General features: G+C 38.7%; 1 protein-coding gene across 1 annotated transcript; it reads left to right on the top strand.

Moving 5' to 3' along the window:
• The first annotated feature begins 3,150 nt into the window (after positions 1–3,150).
• LOC137914153 (adhesion G protein-coupled receptor L4-like) lies at positions 3,151–17,226 on the top strand. The gene is made up of 16 exons (XM_068757759.1): positions 3,151–3,196; positions 3,506–3,655; positions 6,438–6,587; positions 7,175–7,324; positions 7,619–7,689; positions 10,941–11,120; positions 11,428–11,611; positions 11,761–11,874; positions 12,403–12,599; positions 13,589–13,768; positions 14,439–14,642; positions 14,914–15,134; positions 15,678–15,744; positions 15,858–15,949; positions 16,135–16,303; positions 16,824–17,226. The coding sequence occupies exons 1-16, from the start codon at positions 3,151–3,153 to the stop codon at positions 16,884–16,886; spliced, it is 2,238 nt and encodes a 745-aa protein (XP_068613860.1). The 3' UTR covers positions 16,887–17,226.
• The last annotated feature ends 161 nt before the right edge of the window (positions 17,227–17,387 follow it).

The raw sequence follows: 17,387 nt of genomic DNA, 5'->3' as shown, positions 1-17,387 counted from the left end.
ATTCCTGCAGCTATAAGCATCTATAGCAGAAAATACTGAATAAAAGCATTTGTCTAAAGGGATATGATTCATCACAATTTTAAACAAAACCTTCTGGCCAGCTTACTTGCGGACATTAAATTTGACATATTCCACTCCCCGGTTAATCTCACTTTGCGGGCGACTCTGCAATTTGTATGCATTTTTTTAAGCACTAAGATATATTGATTTCAATCCAATTCAAAGACGTATGTCACTTATACAAGGGCAACTATTTAGTACTTCACTATCTGTCTGCCCAGGACGTCACTCCAAATTACAGGATAAATGTTTTCATGCGCCTTTATTCCGTGGCTCAGACTGTGATGTAGGATGTGCTTGAAAAAGCATGATCCCTCAACCTTACACTGGCTTAATGATATGACAGATGATCTTGTTGTTTGCTGGGTGACATCCAGGGGGCTCCTAAACACAACTGGTATCAACCCTAACACATGTCCTGTGTGATAATGTATCATTCTAAACATAATCTTGCTTTTGAAGGAAACATATTTTAACAGCCTGTAAAATATTGTTCTTGATATATTTCTTGCATCAATATAATCAATGTAAATCATAACAGAATGAATAGAATGACACTTGCTGATTAACATTACATTCAATACAATAATAAGCTGTTCTAAGAACTGGATGGATGGACCTTTTCTTGTTTGACTGCATTATCTATTATCTATTAGCACATGTGGCCTTTCCAGAATGTTCATAATACAATCAGAGTGTTGACCGAGTCGTTTCAAGACGTAATAAATGCAATTAAATTAAAGTATTTGAGTGTCAACCTTTGCGAACCACAATTAGACTTACTGGTAGCACAGTTTGGTCAAGCATGCATTGCTCTATTACATTAATTCTGTATTCATGAAAAGACCAGCTTGTAAGAGAGAGTTTGTTGACCCAAAAGGTAGAGGTCAAAGCACCAAAGCTGAAAGAAATTGCTTTTCAGGTTTCTTCTTTCCTGGTCAGCTAAATAGCTCGTAAAAGACTTCTGGAATTGCGATAGCCTGTTTTGTTGACTTTATAAGAGGATATTCTCGATCCTCTTATCTTTCCATGACCAAATGCTGACAAACAAGAAGGACAAAATGTAATTTTCACCCAAAATTGAAGTTTCTGCTTTTTACTGGAGCAATTCCTGACAGGTGACTATTTTAGTTTCAAGAAGTAGAGAGTTCATCTGATTGAGGTGCTGAATGTTTGGTAAGGCAGTATTACTAAAAGTGTAATGTAAATGTCATGGGTTCCCCACTCACACAGCAGCTGGCTGGCATCTGTGAACCTGAGCAGACAGTCTGCTTTATCTCTTAACCTTGTGTACTGAAATATTCAGCTCCAGGTTCATGAGACAGTTGCATGCCATCTGTGAGCCCTCGTTCAGGCCCAGCGTCAAACTTCAGCATAAGGTCAACATCAGAGCAGATGTATGTGAGAAGTGGGAAGATCTAATCTGTATTATACTGTTTTGCAAATGTCAATATTGCCTAAATAGCATAAGCAACACTCTCCCTCTGATGATACGCACCCACAATGTGAGAGAGAGAGAACCCCACGCAAATTCCTGCAACCGCAGAGTAAAAATTTCCATATCCATGAAAGAGAAAAGGGAAAAGGCGGAAACATTTACACAAGACTGCTTCCACACAGTTGCAGATATATTTTCTCCAAGGTGTCTTTTACAATGTCATCGTGGAGCGGGCAAGCTCCTGCGAGAGCTTTACAAATTTCTCTCAAAGTAAGAGATTTCCTGATTCAAATCGGCAGAGGAGGAGGAAGGGTGCAATCAGTCCAGGTTTGTTCAAGACAACATCACTTCCTTCCTTACTATTAAGAGAGTGTCAGAGCAAGACATTCAGATGTGGCTTTCATGAAGCACTTTCCCAGGACAGTATGCAGCGCAATTCTAATGGTGTTATTCAAAGCAGCCGTTTTCCTCAGCAATAAACTTAACGCCTTCCCTGAGCCATTCAAGCCTCCTCCACAGATCACGATCCCCTCAACAAAGAAGTTATTTTCCAAGTTCAACTATCCATCCATGCATGTGCGTCTGCTAAAAAAATGTAGAAAGTCGTTTAGAAAGTAGAGACCTCAGCAGCATCTTAATGCATACTTCAATTTGTATTTATTTAAAAAAAAATTAGATACTACTTTTTCCACATTTAAATTCAACTGCCACTGCCATCATATTCCACAATATATAACAACAAATCGGAGGAGCTTTGAGGCTTTACAGGATTATGGAAATCTTCAAGCTGACTGGGAAGCTGTTTCTTATGGTTTTGTAAACCTACCAGTAAACCACCACTGCTCATTTCTCACCAAAAATGGGGTCATAAAGCCATGACAGATGTATATTAAAGAAAATAAGTTTTTTCATATTTAATCTGTCAATTGCAGTCCATATCTACAACAAACAAAGTCTTAAAGTCTGCATGTAGCCATTCTTGCACAACAGTAGTTTCTTCGGCGGTTGCTTCATTAAAGGGGCTGTACAGGTATCATGCATGATACTCCAACAACTTTAAAGGTAACACAGTAGATCAGTGTTTCAGTATATTTGTCCATTGCTGAGGCTAAACTTGCATCGAACAAATTGCTTTTTTTCCCCTGAACAAATTGTGACTCATGTCAACGAAGTAAAAATGTGTTTATACCCTGAAGGACCTCCACATGTCTGATATGAACTGAAAGTCAAAGGCCTAGAGATGGCCTCCAGGAGACACACAGCGTTGGAATTTGTAAACAGTTATTCGCGGAAGGGAGGGGGTGGTCAGTTTGTGCCACTTTGGCCTGTGTTTGCGTAGCTTACAACACATATTCAAATGGCGCAGAGACTTCTAAAATTGCAACATAAATCACAACATGAAAGTGAGTGAGTGAATGTGGTTTTTCCTATTAGGTGTACAGTGGAACCAAATGAAAAAGTGTGCTGTGTGCTTTGTGTTGGAGCGGCGGTGAAGGAAGTGTGAGGGTAGCCTGTTGTTGAAGACAGATTAAAGATCAAGACAGGAAGGGCCACGTTTAGGGAAACAGGAAAGGTGATGCAAGGAAATGGATGACGTCTTCATCCAGCCCACTGCAGACGGTGCTAAAAGTAGAATCCAGACCAGCACAAGTATGGAGTCTTTGCTCAAGTCGCCAATGAAACTTGTACTTTTGACAGGTACGTGAGCGAACATATCGTATAGCCTGATGCCTCACAGCAATTTGTAGATGCATCCATATTTATGGGGTCATATTACCGGTGGTGGATTAGTGTTTGCGACAGGGCCTCATAGGAGACTGATATTAGTAGATATCATCAAAATTCTAAACAAGTTCTTTTTTTTTTTTATTCATCTTCTTGAAGACAAGACAATATACATGTTTTTCATTTACCAAAACTTTACTCTAAGCTTTTGAATAACTATTGTGAAATGGTGGGGAACATGTTGCATGTAAAAGTGTCCTAACACTGTGTTTGTGTCCACAGCATGGCTCTCCAGTCTGATGGATCCATGCAGCCTCTCTGACATTTGCGATTCTTGTCACAAACTTGCGACATGCAAGTCCCTGAATGGATCAAACAACGCCTGCTTCTGCAACCATGGATACACCGGTGATGGAACAACATTTTGCGATGGTGAATATAAATTTAAAGAGGCCTGTTAATGAGTGATGAATACTACACTTCATTTTGGCTGTCTGGACTTATATTCATACTGCTCATACTTATTCAGAAAGAAGATGCGTGCTTGTTTTTAGTGTGATGTTGATTGCAGTGTAAATATCTTACATGTACATCATGTAAGCGTAAATATCTTACATCAGTGGTTTCTTTGTTAAATGGTCATAGGGAGGATGTACAAGACAACAGGGCATTCTGATTTCATAAAAATATAAAAGCTGATAAAGATAGAAACAATAACATTTTTAAATGTGTCGCCAACACAAACCAGCATGCTCTGCATATAGATACTTTTCTGGTAATGATGATCTCCCAACTATAATGAGAGGTACTAACTAACAGAAAACCTCCACAAAGCAGCTTTATTAGAAGTTTCTAAAGGCAAGCCATCACTGCATTGTTACTCCTGTTATGTTTGCAGAATGTTATGTTTTTAGAATTCCTGCAACATTATTTTTTGTTTAATCAAACCTGATCACAATCTCAGTCCAGTTCAAGTCTCTTTTAAAATAAATCTGTGTTGATGGAGTTCTAATGTAATGGTGAATTTGAAAACAAAAACAAAAACAAACCTTTAATTATATATTTTTTTAAATAACTTTAAAAGCTGTTATGAATTGGCTCATACTGCAAGAAAAAAAATGCATTATTAATTTTATTGTGAAGAAACCGAGACATCAAAGCAATAAAATATGTGGGCTTTGTTTAACAATGACAGTTCAAGGTGTCCCGTGACTTATTGAGGTATTTCCCCTTCGGATATCATCATCTCCTCCTCAGAGCAGAGGATTTCCCTTTCCGGACAGCTTTTGTGCAAAAGGTACATAGGAGAGGGAGAACAAAGTGTACGTTATTTCTAGGTAACAGAAAAGAACAGTGGAAAGTTTTTAACAGGTCAATTACAAACACGCTGTGTTTGAAAATAATATAAACAGTACAATGATTCATTAATGTTGAACTCTCTCGCAGCTGCTCTATTCCTACTACAACCCATCTGAGATAGGTCTCAGATGGGTTGGGGGTGGTTGGGTGTGTGTGTGTGTGTGCGTGTGTGTGTGTGTGAGAGAGTTCATGTGTGTGGAAAGTCAGAGAGACATGTCCTTGGATTGTTTTGGTAGACAGATAGGATCTGGCATTGTACAGAACTCTCTCCTATCATCTGTTCCTGGTAAATTCCATCAAGATCCGTCCAGAATATTTTGAGTTATCTTGCTAACAGACGGACGTACAAGCAAACATCGGTATTTACATAACCTTTGCCTTGGTGGGGGTAATTAGTTCTCCATTAATTTACCTGGTTAAAGAAAGATGAAATTAAAACAAACAAAAAATAATCTGACAGGCAGAGATCGCTCTTCTAACCCCAACCCTGGCTCAGGGATCAATCCGGGGAGGACTGGCAGAAACTGGATACCATCTTGCGCCAGCAGGTAGAACTGTATCGGCAGATCTCCGGACTGAGTACTGGCTTGGAGGGACTGAAGTCTTGCCTTGGCACACAAAACGAGGAATAACTGAGGACCAGTTGTATATTTGGACTAAAGCTAAATTTTTATTTCGGCTGAATATTGGATCTATTATGTCTCCAGTCTTGTTCACGAGCAAGGGGAGGACGAAGCGTGAGATTGATAGACGCATCGGTGAAACAACTGCAGTGATGCAGTCGTATAGGTCTGTTGTGGTGAAGAAGGAGCCGATTTTCAGAGGGTGGAAGAAGGAATTTGTGTGATGTTCTCCAACTAAGGGGGAAATCACACACCTCAGCCTCCCAGGAAAAGTCAATTCCAGGTACTGGAGAGGAGGATTACAATTATAGTGAAGGTTTGAATTCAATAAGTGACGAATTATTAAATGATTGCTTCTGTTTTTCAAAAACAGACCAAATGCCATACAAAAGCCAATAAAGTACCCGTTGTCATGACTTCACAATTGTCATATACCATACATGTCATTTTGGCGTTTCAAGATATAATCTGCAGCTATATTTTAAACTGAATTCATCCATACTAATGCTCAGCAGTAAAAGAAGAGGGTATTTCAGAGGTTACAACATCTGTACCAACTTGCAGGTGAAAATGCAAATCAGTTGTAAAGCTTGTAGCTCTTTGACAAATGAGATACACTTTTAACTCCAAGGCATTCCGAGAGCTCACACCGCCGCCAACACCATTATTAAGACTCCAGCCATCTGGAAATCGCTCCCATGCAGGCAAAGCAGAACTAAAAGCTAAGAATAAATGGTCATCAGAGATTTTGAAATAATTGTATATCACATATGTAATATTATTTATTCGCATGACATAGAATTACTTGCATAATGCAAGCATTGCAAATAGTGGTTGTCCAAATTTGCCATCCTGTAAAAAATGAAACTATAACAACAGAATCAATTTCAGTCCCAGCTCTGTGGCAGTTATCTGGTTACTAAGGCTTTGTAATGACTGCTTCACATGTGGCTGTAATTTTTAAGGTGAGGCACAATCTGACATTGCTCGGTTCAGGACAGGTTTGTCAACGTACTGAAAGTATGGTCCCCTAGGAGGAAAGAAACTGCAGCAAGTAATTCTATTTTGGTAGTTGGTCGCCCATTATAACAATATTTATGCAGATGGTTAAACTTGTGAAACAATTTCATTTTCTTGCTCATCATTTTGTTTTGTGTCTTTTTAAGTCTGTGTAAAAATAATAAATTCATCATCATCTCTCATCTCTCTCTTTCTCCATCATTTTACTGCAGATGATAATGAATGCCGTAATGTGACTAATATCTGTGGAGACAGGGGCAACTGCACCAACACAAAGGGCAGCTACTACTGCACGTGTGTGTCTGGATACAAATCGACAGGACGGAGCAAATTCCAGCCCAACGATGGCACCGAATGCATCGGTAAAGTTCTGAGCCCAAATGCACAAACATTAGCTAACATCATCGTTAGAGAGGACCTCACATGGCTGTGACCAAGATATCATGTAAGTGTGAAAGCAGCTCCCACCACTGTGATAGATTCAGAACTGTGTGTGTGTGTGTGTGTTTATTTTAACTATACTGAGTATAAGTACAAAAACACATTGGATGTGATTTGTTCCCTCGGCCTTTCACTTCCCTCCCATCTGCTCAATTGAGGAACCACCTGAAGTATATCATGGATGTCAATCACCATTTAAAGCCATGCAGGAGCGCATAGCCAATGTTTGAAGTTGATTTATTAATGTTTAAACGTGCAATATGCAGGCAGGAATTGCACTTTAACTCTCACAATTACTTCTACAGGGCACTAAATGTAATGAGGGCGATTGCATATGCCTCATTCTTTATTTTAATGAACTCACTTCACTCCCAGTTTAATTTTCATTCATTTTGAGGTTGAAATGTCTGTTAACGCCCGTCTTTATTCTGCAATCAGTTATTCTAAGAGCATCATAGTAATCATACTGTCTTTAATCAGAGCTGAACGCTTTATTTGCCTCTTTCAGATATTGATGAATGCAAGTCGGGGCAGCTTTGTGGACCAAACTCACGCTGCCACAATGCGAATGGATCTTTCTATTGCACCTGTCAGCGTGATTACATCCCAATTGCAGGCTATAAGCACTTTCATCCAGAAAGTGGTGTAAGATGTGAAGGTCCGTATGTTGAAGAACACACACAGCACACAAGGACATGGATATTTTTTCCTCATCTGTCACACAGGCAACACGGCCCTGAACTAGAACATGGTCAGCCCGTTTTGGGAAATTTTAATATGCAACATATCAAGTAGAAGTGCAATCTAAATTGCACTTCTACTTGATATGTTAATTACATTTTTTTTTTTATTGTATTTCAGACTTCATTGCAGCAGTTTTTGTTAATCCCAGTGAAATTATTGAAATAAATTCAACAATCAAGAGAATCTTGTGGTAACTGTTGTTTTCCAGAACATCCCCAAAAATACTGCCATGACAAAATCGACTGCATCTCACAGACAGTCAACAAAACACTTGAAAATGTGAGTATTCCTCCTCAGGATTTCAGCCAATTAAGGAAATAAAAATAGATGTGATGACACTGCCCTCTGTTGGATGGGAATACATTTCACATGATTGACATAATTAATTAATTAAATAATCTGAGGAACACAACACAAGAGGCCAACTGATATGTGGGATTTTTCACCCAGTGTACCATTTTTCCTGTCTGATCATTTAAAAAAAAGGGGGGGGGGGGGTGCTCCAAATGCTGTGTTGCCCAGACTTTCAAAGGAGCAGTAAGTACCGTAGTGTAGATTAACAGGAATCACCGCACTGTTGTGTTGACCTCCAGTTAACACCCTTAATAAAACCAAGTTCGGTACCCTCCAGACAACAACATCCACTACTGTCTGACTGCCACTTGCACCACCAGTGGGTTCAAACCTGCAGTTTTGGACTGCCTGAGGACAAGAACAGTAACAGTGGCAGTGGTGTATGACTGACAAGTCAATGTGCACAAACTACAGACAAACAAAATGACCACTTTTGACCTTATGCTCATAAGATGCCTGCAGGATATGTATTTTTCCTTTTTTTTTTTTTTTTAATGGCTGACGTCTCTCAGGGTTTGTTAAAATTAATTTCAATACATTTCAGCGCTTGATATTTTTTCTCTACATGTTTCACTAAGATTAGAATATTTACCTCCGCCGAGGTGAGGCAGAGGCTATGTAATCGGCAGCGTTTGTCTGTTCGTCCGTTAGCAAGATAACCCAAAACATTCTGGATGGATCTCCCCACCACATTTCATCCTCATTGGATCCAAAATGACCTTAGGAAATAATATTACATTTTAACATTGAAAACCCCATTTACGGAATCAAACATCTGTTAAAAATACACAAACGGATTACAACCAGTAATGCCTGTTATTATTGTATCAACTCCGATTCACTTACTTTTCATGGTTGGTTGATGAAGATACCAAGAACAATTTATAACCTGTTCACGGTGATCCAGATCACCATGTGGACGGTGTAAATCCAAGTTTAAACTTTAAACTAAACAAAAAATATCACTGCAAGTGTAGAAAATAAATTTACACAGTCTTTCACAGTGTGAATCATGTATTTTCCGTGATTAATATTATTTATATGGCATGCCGTTCAGGAACTTATTATATATATATATCAAAAGTGCTGGAATATATGGACCGAACTATGAAAAGTCTGAGAATATGGACCGAACTCTGGAATATATATACGAAAAGTCTGAGAATATGGACCGAACTATGAAAAGTCGGAGAATATGGACCGAACTCTGGAATATATATACGAAAAGTCTGAGAATATGGACCGAACTCTGGAATATATATACGAAAAGTCTGAGAATATGGACCGAACTATGAAAAGTCTGAGAATATGGACCGAACTCTGGAATATATATTTTGATATATATATTCAGACATTTTCATAAATATATTCAGACATTTTCATATATATATTCAGACATTTTCATAAATATATTCAGACATTTTCATATATATATTCAGACATTTTCATAAATATATTCAGACATTTTCATATATATATTCAGACATTTTCATAAATATATTCAGACTTTTTTCGGTGCACGGGAATATATATTTGAAAGCCGCGGTGTAGCGGTTAGGGCTCCGCACTCACACCCCTGTTGCCCCTGTTCGATTCCCGGTCGGGCAAACTAGTTTATGACTTTCAACGGAAACAAATCCACGGGCGCTTTTTTGAAATCCTCCACTTCGACAGGATATTTGTACTGTAAGACATGCTGCTGTCTGACTGTACGTGTACTCTAACATTCTATCTAATAAATACATTCTATCTAATAAATATATTCATCATCATCACGGCGCAGCTGCGATCTTGCGTCATCACTGAGCGAGTCAGCTCGAAATCTAGTGCCGGCAATTCTCAATGAGGAGATAATGAACGCCCTGAAACAGATCTGCGAGGGCTTTTTTGAAATGCTCCTCTTAGATATGATGTTTGATTGTACTTGTACTGTAATACATGCTATAAGTGTCCGTGATGGGGTCGAGGCTGCCTGCCCCGGAACATGCATAGCGCCGTTCTGGCTTTATACGGCACTTGACGGGTCGCGTGATGGGGTCGAGGCTGCCTGCCCCGGAACATGCATATCGCCGTGCATAAAGCCGTTCTGGCTTTATACGGCGGAACATGCATAGCGCCGTATAAAGCCAGAACGGCGCTATGCATGTTCCGGGGCAGGCAGCCTCGACCCCGTCACGTGACCTGTCAAGTGCCGTATCAGGTCAGAACAGTTTGGCCAGCGAGGGGGCGTGACGATCAGCTGTCGGCACGCCAGCCATCACGTGACTTGTCGCGCGTCAGACGGACACCCACAGCATGCATCACACTACAAATACAGTCAAACATCCTGTCTAAGAGGAGCGTTTCAAAAAAGCCCTTGCGGGTTTGTTTCAGGGCGTTCATTATCTCCGCATTGAGGATTGCCGGCACTAGATTTCGAGCTGACTACATTTATGACACAAGATCGATCTGGCTGCCCGACCGGGAACCGAACGGGCGCGACTGGGGTGTGAGCGCGGAACCCCAACCACTACACCGCGGCTTTCAAATATATATTCCCGTGCACCGAAAAAAGTCTGAATATATTTATGAAAATGTCTGAATATATATATGAAAATGTCTGAATATATATATGAAAAAGTCTGAATATATTTATGAAAATGTCTGAATATATATATGAAAATGTCTGAATATATATATGAAAATGTCTGAATATATTTATGAAAATGTCTGAATATATTTATGAAAATGTCTGAATATATTTATGAAAATGTCTGAATATATATATCAAAATATATATTCCAGAGTTCGGTCCATATTCTCAGACTTTTCATAGTTCGGTCCATATTCTCAGACTTTTCGTATATATATTCCAGAGTTCGGTCCATATTCTCAGACTTTTCATAGTTCGGTCCATATTCTCAGACTTTTCGTATATATATTCCAGAGTTCGGTCCATATTCTCAGACTTTTCGTATATATATTCCAGAGTTCGGTCCATATTCTCAGACTTTTCATAGTTCGGTCCATATATTCCAGCACTTTTGATATATATATATAATAAGTTCCTGAACGGCATGCCATAGTTCCTGAACGGCATGCCATATATTTACCATACACCAGATGCATAATATGAAACCACTGCCAAATTTTAGCATCATTCGCAAACTTGACCACATTTCTTTTCCCTGTCCAAGATGATCAACCTTACCGAGCCCCAGACACTGCTGAATGAAATTGCCAAGCAGACGTCCGGTCAGCTCACCACGGTGGAAGTGATCGCATATGTTGAGGTCTTGCGTCGATCCGCATCGACACTGGTTTCAGGAGAAAAGGATTACACCGTCAAAACGTCGGCCATCAACTCAACACTTAGAGTAATCTTTGTTTACAGTTCTTGTCTCTCAGTCTACATTTGGGGTTCTGCTTGAACTGCAGTTAAGCCTTGAACTGGCACCACATGCAGTCCAGCTCCCTTCTCTCATGCATCATGCATTTGCAAGGGAAAAGTTATTTTTTTGAAGCTGCAATCAGTAACAAGATGAGTTGCTATGTGCGCAGAATTGAAAAAGGCACATCTACATTAATATAATGTTGTGATCAAGCCTAGTAAAAAATATACTGGAGTGCAGGGATGCGTTATATTTTCATTATTATGCACACAATAAAAAATATTTTCAACAGAAATTAGTGACAGCAGTAAACAACTTGGTGGAGAAGGACGAGCTGGTGGCTTGGAGCAGAATGAAAGAGGAGCAGCGAGAGCAAACCATCACCAAGCTGCTACACGCTGTTGAAGAAAGCGCTCTTACACTGGCCAACAAATACAAAACTCCAACTGAGCTCCAAATCAAAGCAAGTGAAATGGGTGAGATAATTATTAACAGAGAGCAGTCTCACAGACAATCAAATCATATTAGGCTCTCCTGCTGTGCATTCATTTGTGCAAGTAGGTGAGGCTTGGATTAATTGTCATTTTATTTCATTCATATCCATGATTTTGTTTCCCAAACACAGAGTTGAAACTCTTCACTTTTGAAGCTCATCACTCAAAAGCCAAACTGTCGGCTTCCATGGCGGAAGATCACATAAATCTAACTCCGAAATTGAGACCGGAGGAGGACAGAAATGGTAAACTAGCCTTGTTAGCCTTTTAAAGTTGGACCATCTGCATGCTTAAGTGAATGCTGTTTTGCCATATGTTGCCATATGCTACATATAGTATGTTGTACACGACAGACAAAATGAGTATTCATGGTATTCTAGCTACAAACTATTTCTATTGACACCTTTGGGGACATATGTTAATATTTTCTCCAATAAAATCTGATTTGAGGAGGTAACCCATCCCAAACTCTGCAGGTCTTTCTAGAAGAGCAGCAGGGTTCGAATAATTTTGGTGCCAGCATGAGAAACATTTCCCTTGATGAACTTCGTTTTGAAATCACTTCCAATAATTCCCGTTTTGGCTCTGCATTTCAAGCAGAAAAAGATCTAAAAATAAAATAGTAATTAGAAAAAGATTTTTCCCTGGACTATCAGTTAAAGAGTCATTGTAAAATTGAATTTGAATGCTTAACATTCCCAAACATATCTTAGTGGCAGCATTACTTAAATTTACTGAGATTAACTTGATTAAAAGGTTCTTTTATTCATCAGGAAGTGTGTCGGTGGTGTTTGTGCGCTATAACAGCATCTGTGACATCCTGAAGCCGAGCAGCGACCCAGGTGTCACCGACTCCATGAATGCAGGAACAGGGGAAATCACTGTCAACTCTAATGTCATAGCAGCAGCGGTCAAACCTGCTGACGTTTACCAACTTGACCACGTCACCTTCACTCTGCGACACAATGAGGTAAAAGCGATGCAGAGAGCCGAGTCCGGCTTCGTTGTTGTGCCACTTCGGCACTGCCTTCAAAGTGATGGTGATCTTCTATATCCAGCCCCTTCACTTCATCACTAAAAGATACATTTTATAAACTACCACAACACCAAATTTAGCCAAACCCCTATCTATAGAAGCAGCCAGTGTTTTGTGCAACAATGAAATGTTAAGTGCTGTGGTGAACTCTCTGTTGATGGGAAATTGGGAAGAGTAAAGGTGAATATATGATGGAGGAAAGCGGATAATGAGGGAAATAACCCTAAAAGTTAATGTTCTGGTATCATCTTTTAAGATAATTAAAATGTGTTAGTGAGTGAAATCATTATTTTTGTTGGACCCTTGAGGCTTGAGCCCAACAATGGAGGTGCTGATTTATGTTGAGTATTGGACACTCCCTATAAATTTCCTTTAAAGTGCAAAACTCAATGATTTGGGTTATGTTTTTGTGTTTTCTGCTAAAAAATTGTTGCTATCCCTTGACATGCGTTTGTTTTGTTGTTTGTTCCTGCTCAGGGTCTTTGATATATTAATGAACTATGTATGGAACTCCACACAGACCTCAAATCAATATGCAGTCTCAAGGGATAAAATTATAAATTTTCCATCATTTATAAAAACTAATTAATTATATATTATAGATAAATAGATAACATTGTAATTTATGTAAAATAGTGTGGCATAAAGAATAACAAAGGTCAGTGGAAAACTAAGCAATAAATAAATAACTGATATCATTACTAATTTTAAAAATGTTTCAAAAAATAATGTAATTATTGTAAATACAACATATTGTATTTACTATTGATGGATAGTCCTTAATTCTAAGCGCTATTTTGGAACATGCAATCTATTATAGCCCCCTGGGTGTGTTGTACAGTACCACAAAGCAAAGCAGCACAAAAACTCATAAAAATAGCATCAGCAGCTAACAGCATCTTTATTCCCCTCTATTCCCTAAGCCCATCGACACTAAAGCTAATGTGACAAAGTGTGCCTTTTGGGAGTATGAGTTGGACAGCCTGCAGGGCCGCTGGGCCACTCACGGCTGCAAAAACCTCCACGTCAACAGCAGTGCAACGACCTGCTCCTGCAACCACCTCACACACTTTGCCATCCTGATGTCGTCTGGGCGAGCAAATGTAAGCGTGCAGACTTAAAAAATTAAAAACTGTGACAGGGCAAAGGTATTTACTTTGAGCATGGAATTATGTTTGTTTATTTCTCTGCAAGTATATAATCTTAAGATGTATGTATGTATGCATGCAGTTATTTAACAAGAGACAGAACACTATCAGAATCAGTTTTATAACTAATTGTGCTATAAATGTGTTTTAACACAAACTTAAATAGTAAGTACAGTGTTTCCAGTCATTTTTTTCATAAAATGACTAAAATACTGATGTGTATATGTCACCTTCTTACAAAGTTTTTTTTTCTTCTGCCGACGTCAAAAATCTTTATGTTCAGTGAAAACGTATTAACAAAAAATATATATAGATAATTTTATTGAAATAGGCACAGAGTGAAAATTAGCATTGAGACAGCAATATTGATGTTCCGTTCATTTGCAGCAATAATAGTAGGATTATTCCTAACCTTCCAGTTTCTCTGTGTTTGGTAAAAGCAAGCTCTTTATATCTGATACTGCAGACTAAAAGTGAACTCTGCCTGTATCCCGACACCATGGTGGAACCCAAAACCCTTTCTATGTCATATCAAATGATCCCAAGCAGAGAGCACAATGATTTAAAACGTCAGCGTAGCATGAATCCGTGAATCAAACACCTCCCTTTTCTATTTACCACTCAGCTGCTGGCCCACTCTACTGTCCTGACTCGGATCACCCAGCTGGGGATGATCATCTCCCTCATCTGTTTGTCCATGTGCATCTTCACCTTCTGGTTCTTCAGCGAGATCCAGAGCACCAGAACCACCATCCACAAGAATCTGTGCTGCAGCCTTTTCATGGCTGAGTTCGTGTTCCTGGTGGGGATCAACATGTACACACACAAGGTGAGTCTGGGATCTGAACCCGGTGAATCAGAGGAAATCTGCTCTGTGTGTGTGCATGTTCTACTTAATTTGTTAGAAACCCTTCTCATATGAGCTGTAATGGAGGGTGAGTTCAGCATTTCAACTGCTAAATAATTAGAGTTGTATTAACTCTTGAATTAGACTACACATCGTTTAAATATGTGCAAAGTGTGCAATGAAAGCAGAACATGGTTTCTACACAAATAAAATCTCTCTTTCCCTCTTCTTCTATCTGTCTGTTCCTTGGCAGCTTTTCTGCTCTGTTATTGCTGGGCTGCTGCACTATTTCTTCCTCGCGGCTTTTGCCTGGATGTGCATCGAGGGCATCCATCTGTACTTAATAGTGGTTGGCGTCATCTACAACAAAGGCTTCCTGCATCGCAATTTTTACATCTTTGGCTATGGAAGCCCGGCGGTGGTGGTGGCGATCTCAGCAACATTTGGCTCCAAATATTATGGCACAGATAAAGTGTAAGAAGAAATATTTCCTCTTCTTTCTCCCCCCCCCTGCTTTTTATTGACCAAGAGGTTAGGAAGCAAAGTTTTTACAAAGACCTCTTTTCTGACTCAAAGAAAAACAATTTCCATTAATTATAAGTACAAGAGGACAGAGATTAAATTTGGTCTGTTGGGACATGAAGGAAGTTAAAGATGCTCGTAGAGAAAATGGTAATAAATGAATTCTGGAAAGTTTTGGTCATCACAGAAAGTTTAAATAGGAATCTCTAAATAAAGAATGAATCTGTTGTTTATTCATGCAAAATATAATTTAAAAAGACTGTCAATGAAAAGCTGTTTGTTATTTGCTACATGCAGAGGTGACTTTTCTAACCAATTGTGTTTTCTCTTGTGTGATAAGAAAATTATGTAGCAGCTTATAAGACTATCCTGGATTATACTGACATGAAATGATAAAGTATTTCTTCATTGAGAAACTGTTATATAAATGTCAAGCCATCCAACTCATAAAGATGTTATATAATGTATACAGTATGTGCAACATTTGTATTGCAGGTGTTGGCTGAGCACAGAAAACAACTTCATATGGAGTTTCATTGGGCCGGCATGTTTGATCATTCTGGTACTCTGATGCCTTTTTGATATTGCAATATTAATTGTATTCAATGAAATCATCAACCAGTGAGTTCGTCAGAGGTAAACACTCATTTCACTGTCATTTAATGTCCATTAAAGGTTAATCTCTTGGCCTACGGAGTAATCATCTTCAAAGTGTACAGACACACTGTTGTGAAGAAGCCGGAAATGAGCCACTACGAAAACGTCAGGTATAGATAAAATGGATCCAGCTGGGAAAGCCAAAGGAATATAAAAAATCAAGTTATTAATTCCTTATCTGGTGGCTTATTGTGAAGTCATGGAGCTTTCCCGCACAATCAATTTACAGTGCACTTCTTTCTTGTTGTTTGTTGCATTCACCCGTGCTCTCTTAACGCGGCGTAATTGCCTCCAGGTCCTGTGCCCGTGGTGCCATGGCTCTGCTGTTCGTGCTGGGGGCAACCTGGACCTTTGGAGTGCTTCACATCCTCAATCAGACGACTCTCACCGCCTACCTGTTCACCATTACCAACACCTTCCAGGGGATGTTCATCTTCATATTCCTCTGTGTCCTATCCAGAAAGGTAACACGTTGGTTGGGGTTCTTTTGATTTTGTGTGCAAGTTTTTAACAAGAGATACCATGTGGTTGTAGTTGGATGGTGGGAAATCAAGACAATTTTAACGCCATCAGAATAATGTATTTTTTTTTCAGTTTGAAATATTAAATATAAAAATAACACATTTACATTATATTATGTATATTATTAATATAATATGTGTGTGTGTGTGTGTGCGAGAGATAAATGTAATTAGCCTATAAAACCTGAACCATGAAATAATTGCCAGATAAAAAAAAAAATGGTTTGTTTATTGAACTGACTGAACATTTTTAAAATAAATTAAATATCAATTTGCAAATATAAGATTCAAGTTTCAGAATTGTTTGCTACAACGAGCATTTTTGTGGATCCAAATGGCAAATACATGCGTTTTAAAACATGCATTTCCTATCACACATTTAGATGTCTTAAAAACTCATAATATATACAGTATGTTTATTTTATATATATTTCACCTACATCTTCTTCTATTGCTCTTACAGATTCAGGAGCAGTACTACTGGCTTTTCAAAAATGTCCCATGTTGTTTTGAATGCCTGAGATGAACAACCAAGCAACCACGATCTGTCCAGAATTGTTGTCACACCTCGCAATATCCTGCGATTCATGCCTTCATTTTTTGAAAAAGTATTATAAATTGTTTAGTCCAGATATGTGATAGAGAACACACTTGTACTTTCTAAATATTTTGACTGCCATTATTTACAAATACCGTTTTTTATATAAAATGATCTATTTGTATAATGCAACTATACGCAACCTCAACCACCATGTTCACAACACATCTTCTTCTCCAAATAATCAACATGGTCTGTTTTCTTTGTTCTTTCCTCATGTTTGAAAGTGATTCATAAATTATTAAAATGAATGGTGCAAAGTAACACATTTCTTTTGTTCTCACTTCTCTTCTGTGAAAAATCAATCCTCTTGTTTAAAACATTCTTCACTTCACATCACACCACGGAGTGTATGTACCGTACAAGTGTCCATACTCTGATCATATGGTAGGCCAACGTCTCCATCTAGTGGACTCAATAGGGAACACT

Source organism: Brachionichthys hirsutus, unplaced genomic scaffold (genome assembly GCF_040956055.1).
Source record: "Brachionichthys hirsutus isolate HB-005 unplaced genomic scaffold, CSIRO-AGI_Bhir_v1 contig_1051, whole genome shotgun sequence".
Classification (NCBI taxonomy): Eukaryota; Metazoa; Chordata; class Actinopteri; order Lophiiformes; family Brachionichthyidae; genus Brachionichthys; species Brachionichthys hirsutus.
Note: the sequence above shows the minus strand (reverse complement) of the source record. Positions and strands in the feature narration are given on the sequence as shown.

Excerpts from the sequence above, each read along its gene's own strand:
- LOC137914153 (XM_068757759.1), top strand. The coding sequence starts at position 3,151 with ATGGAGTCTTTGCTCAAGTCGCCAATGAAACTTGTACTTTTGACAG. Across the intron at positions 11,121-11,427 it reads CCATCAACTCAACACTTAGA|AAATTAGTGACAGCAGTAAA; the intron begins GTAATCTTTGTT and ends TATTTTCAACAG. Across the intron at positions 16,304-16,823 it reads TCTGTGTCCTATCCAGAAAG|ATTCAGGAGCAGTACTACTG; the intron begins GTAACACGTTGG and ends TTGCTCTTACAG.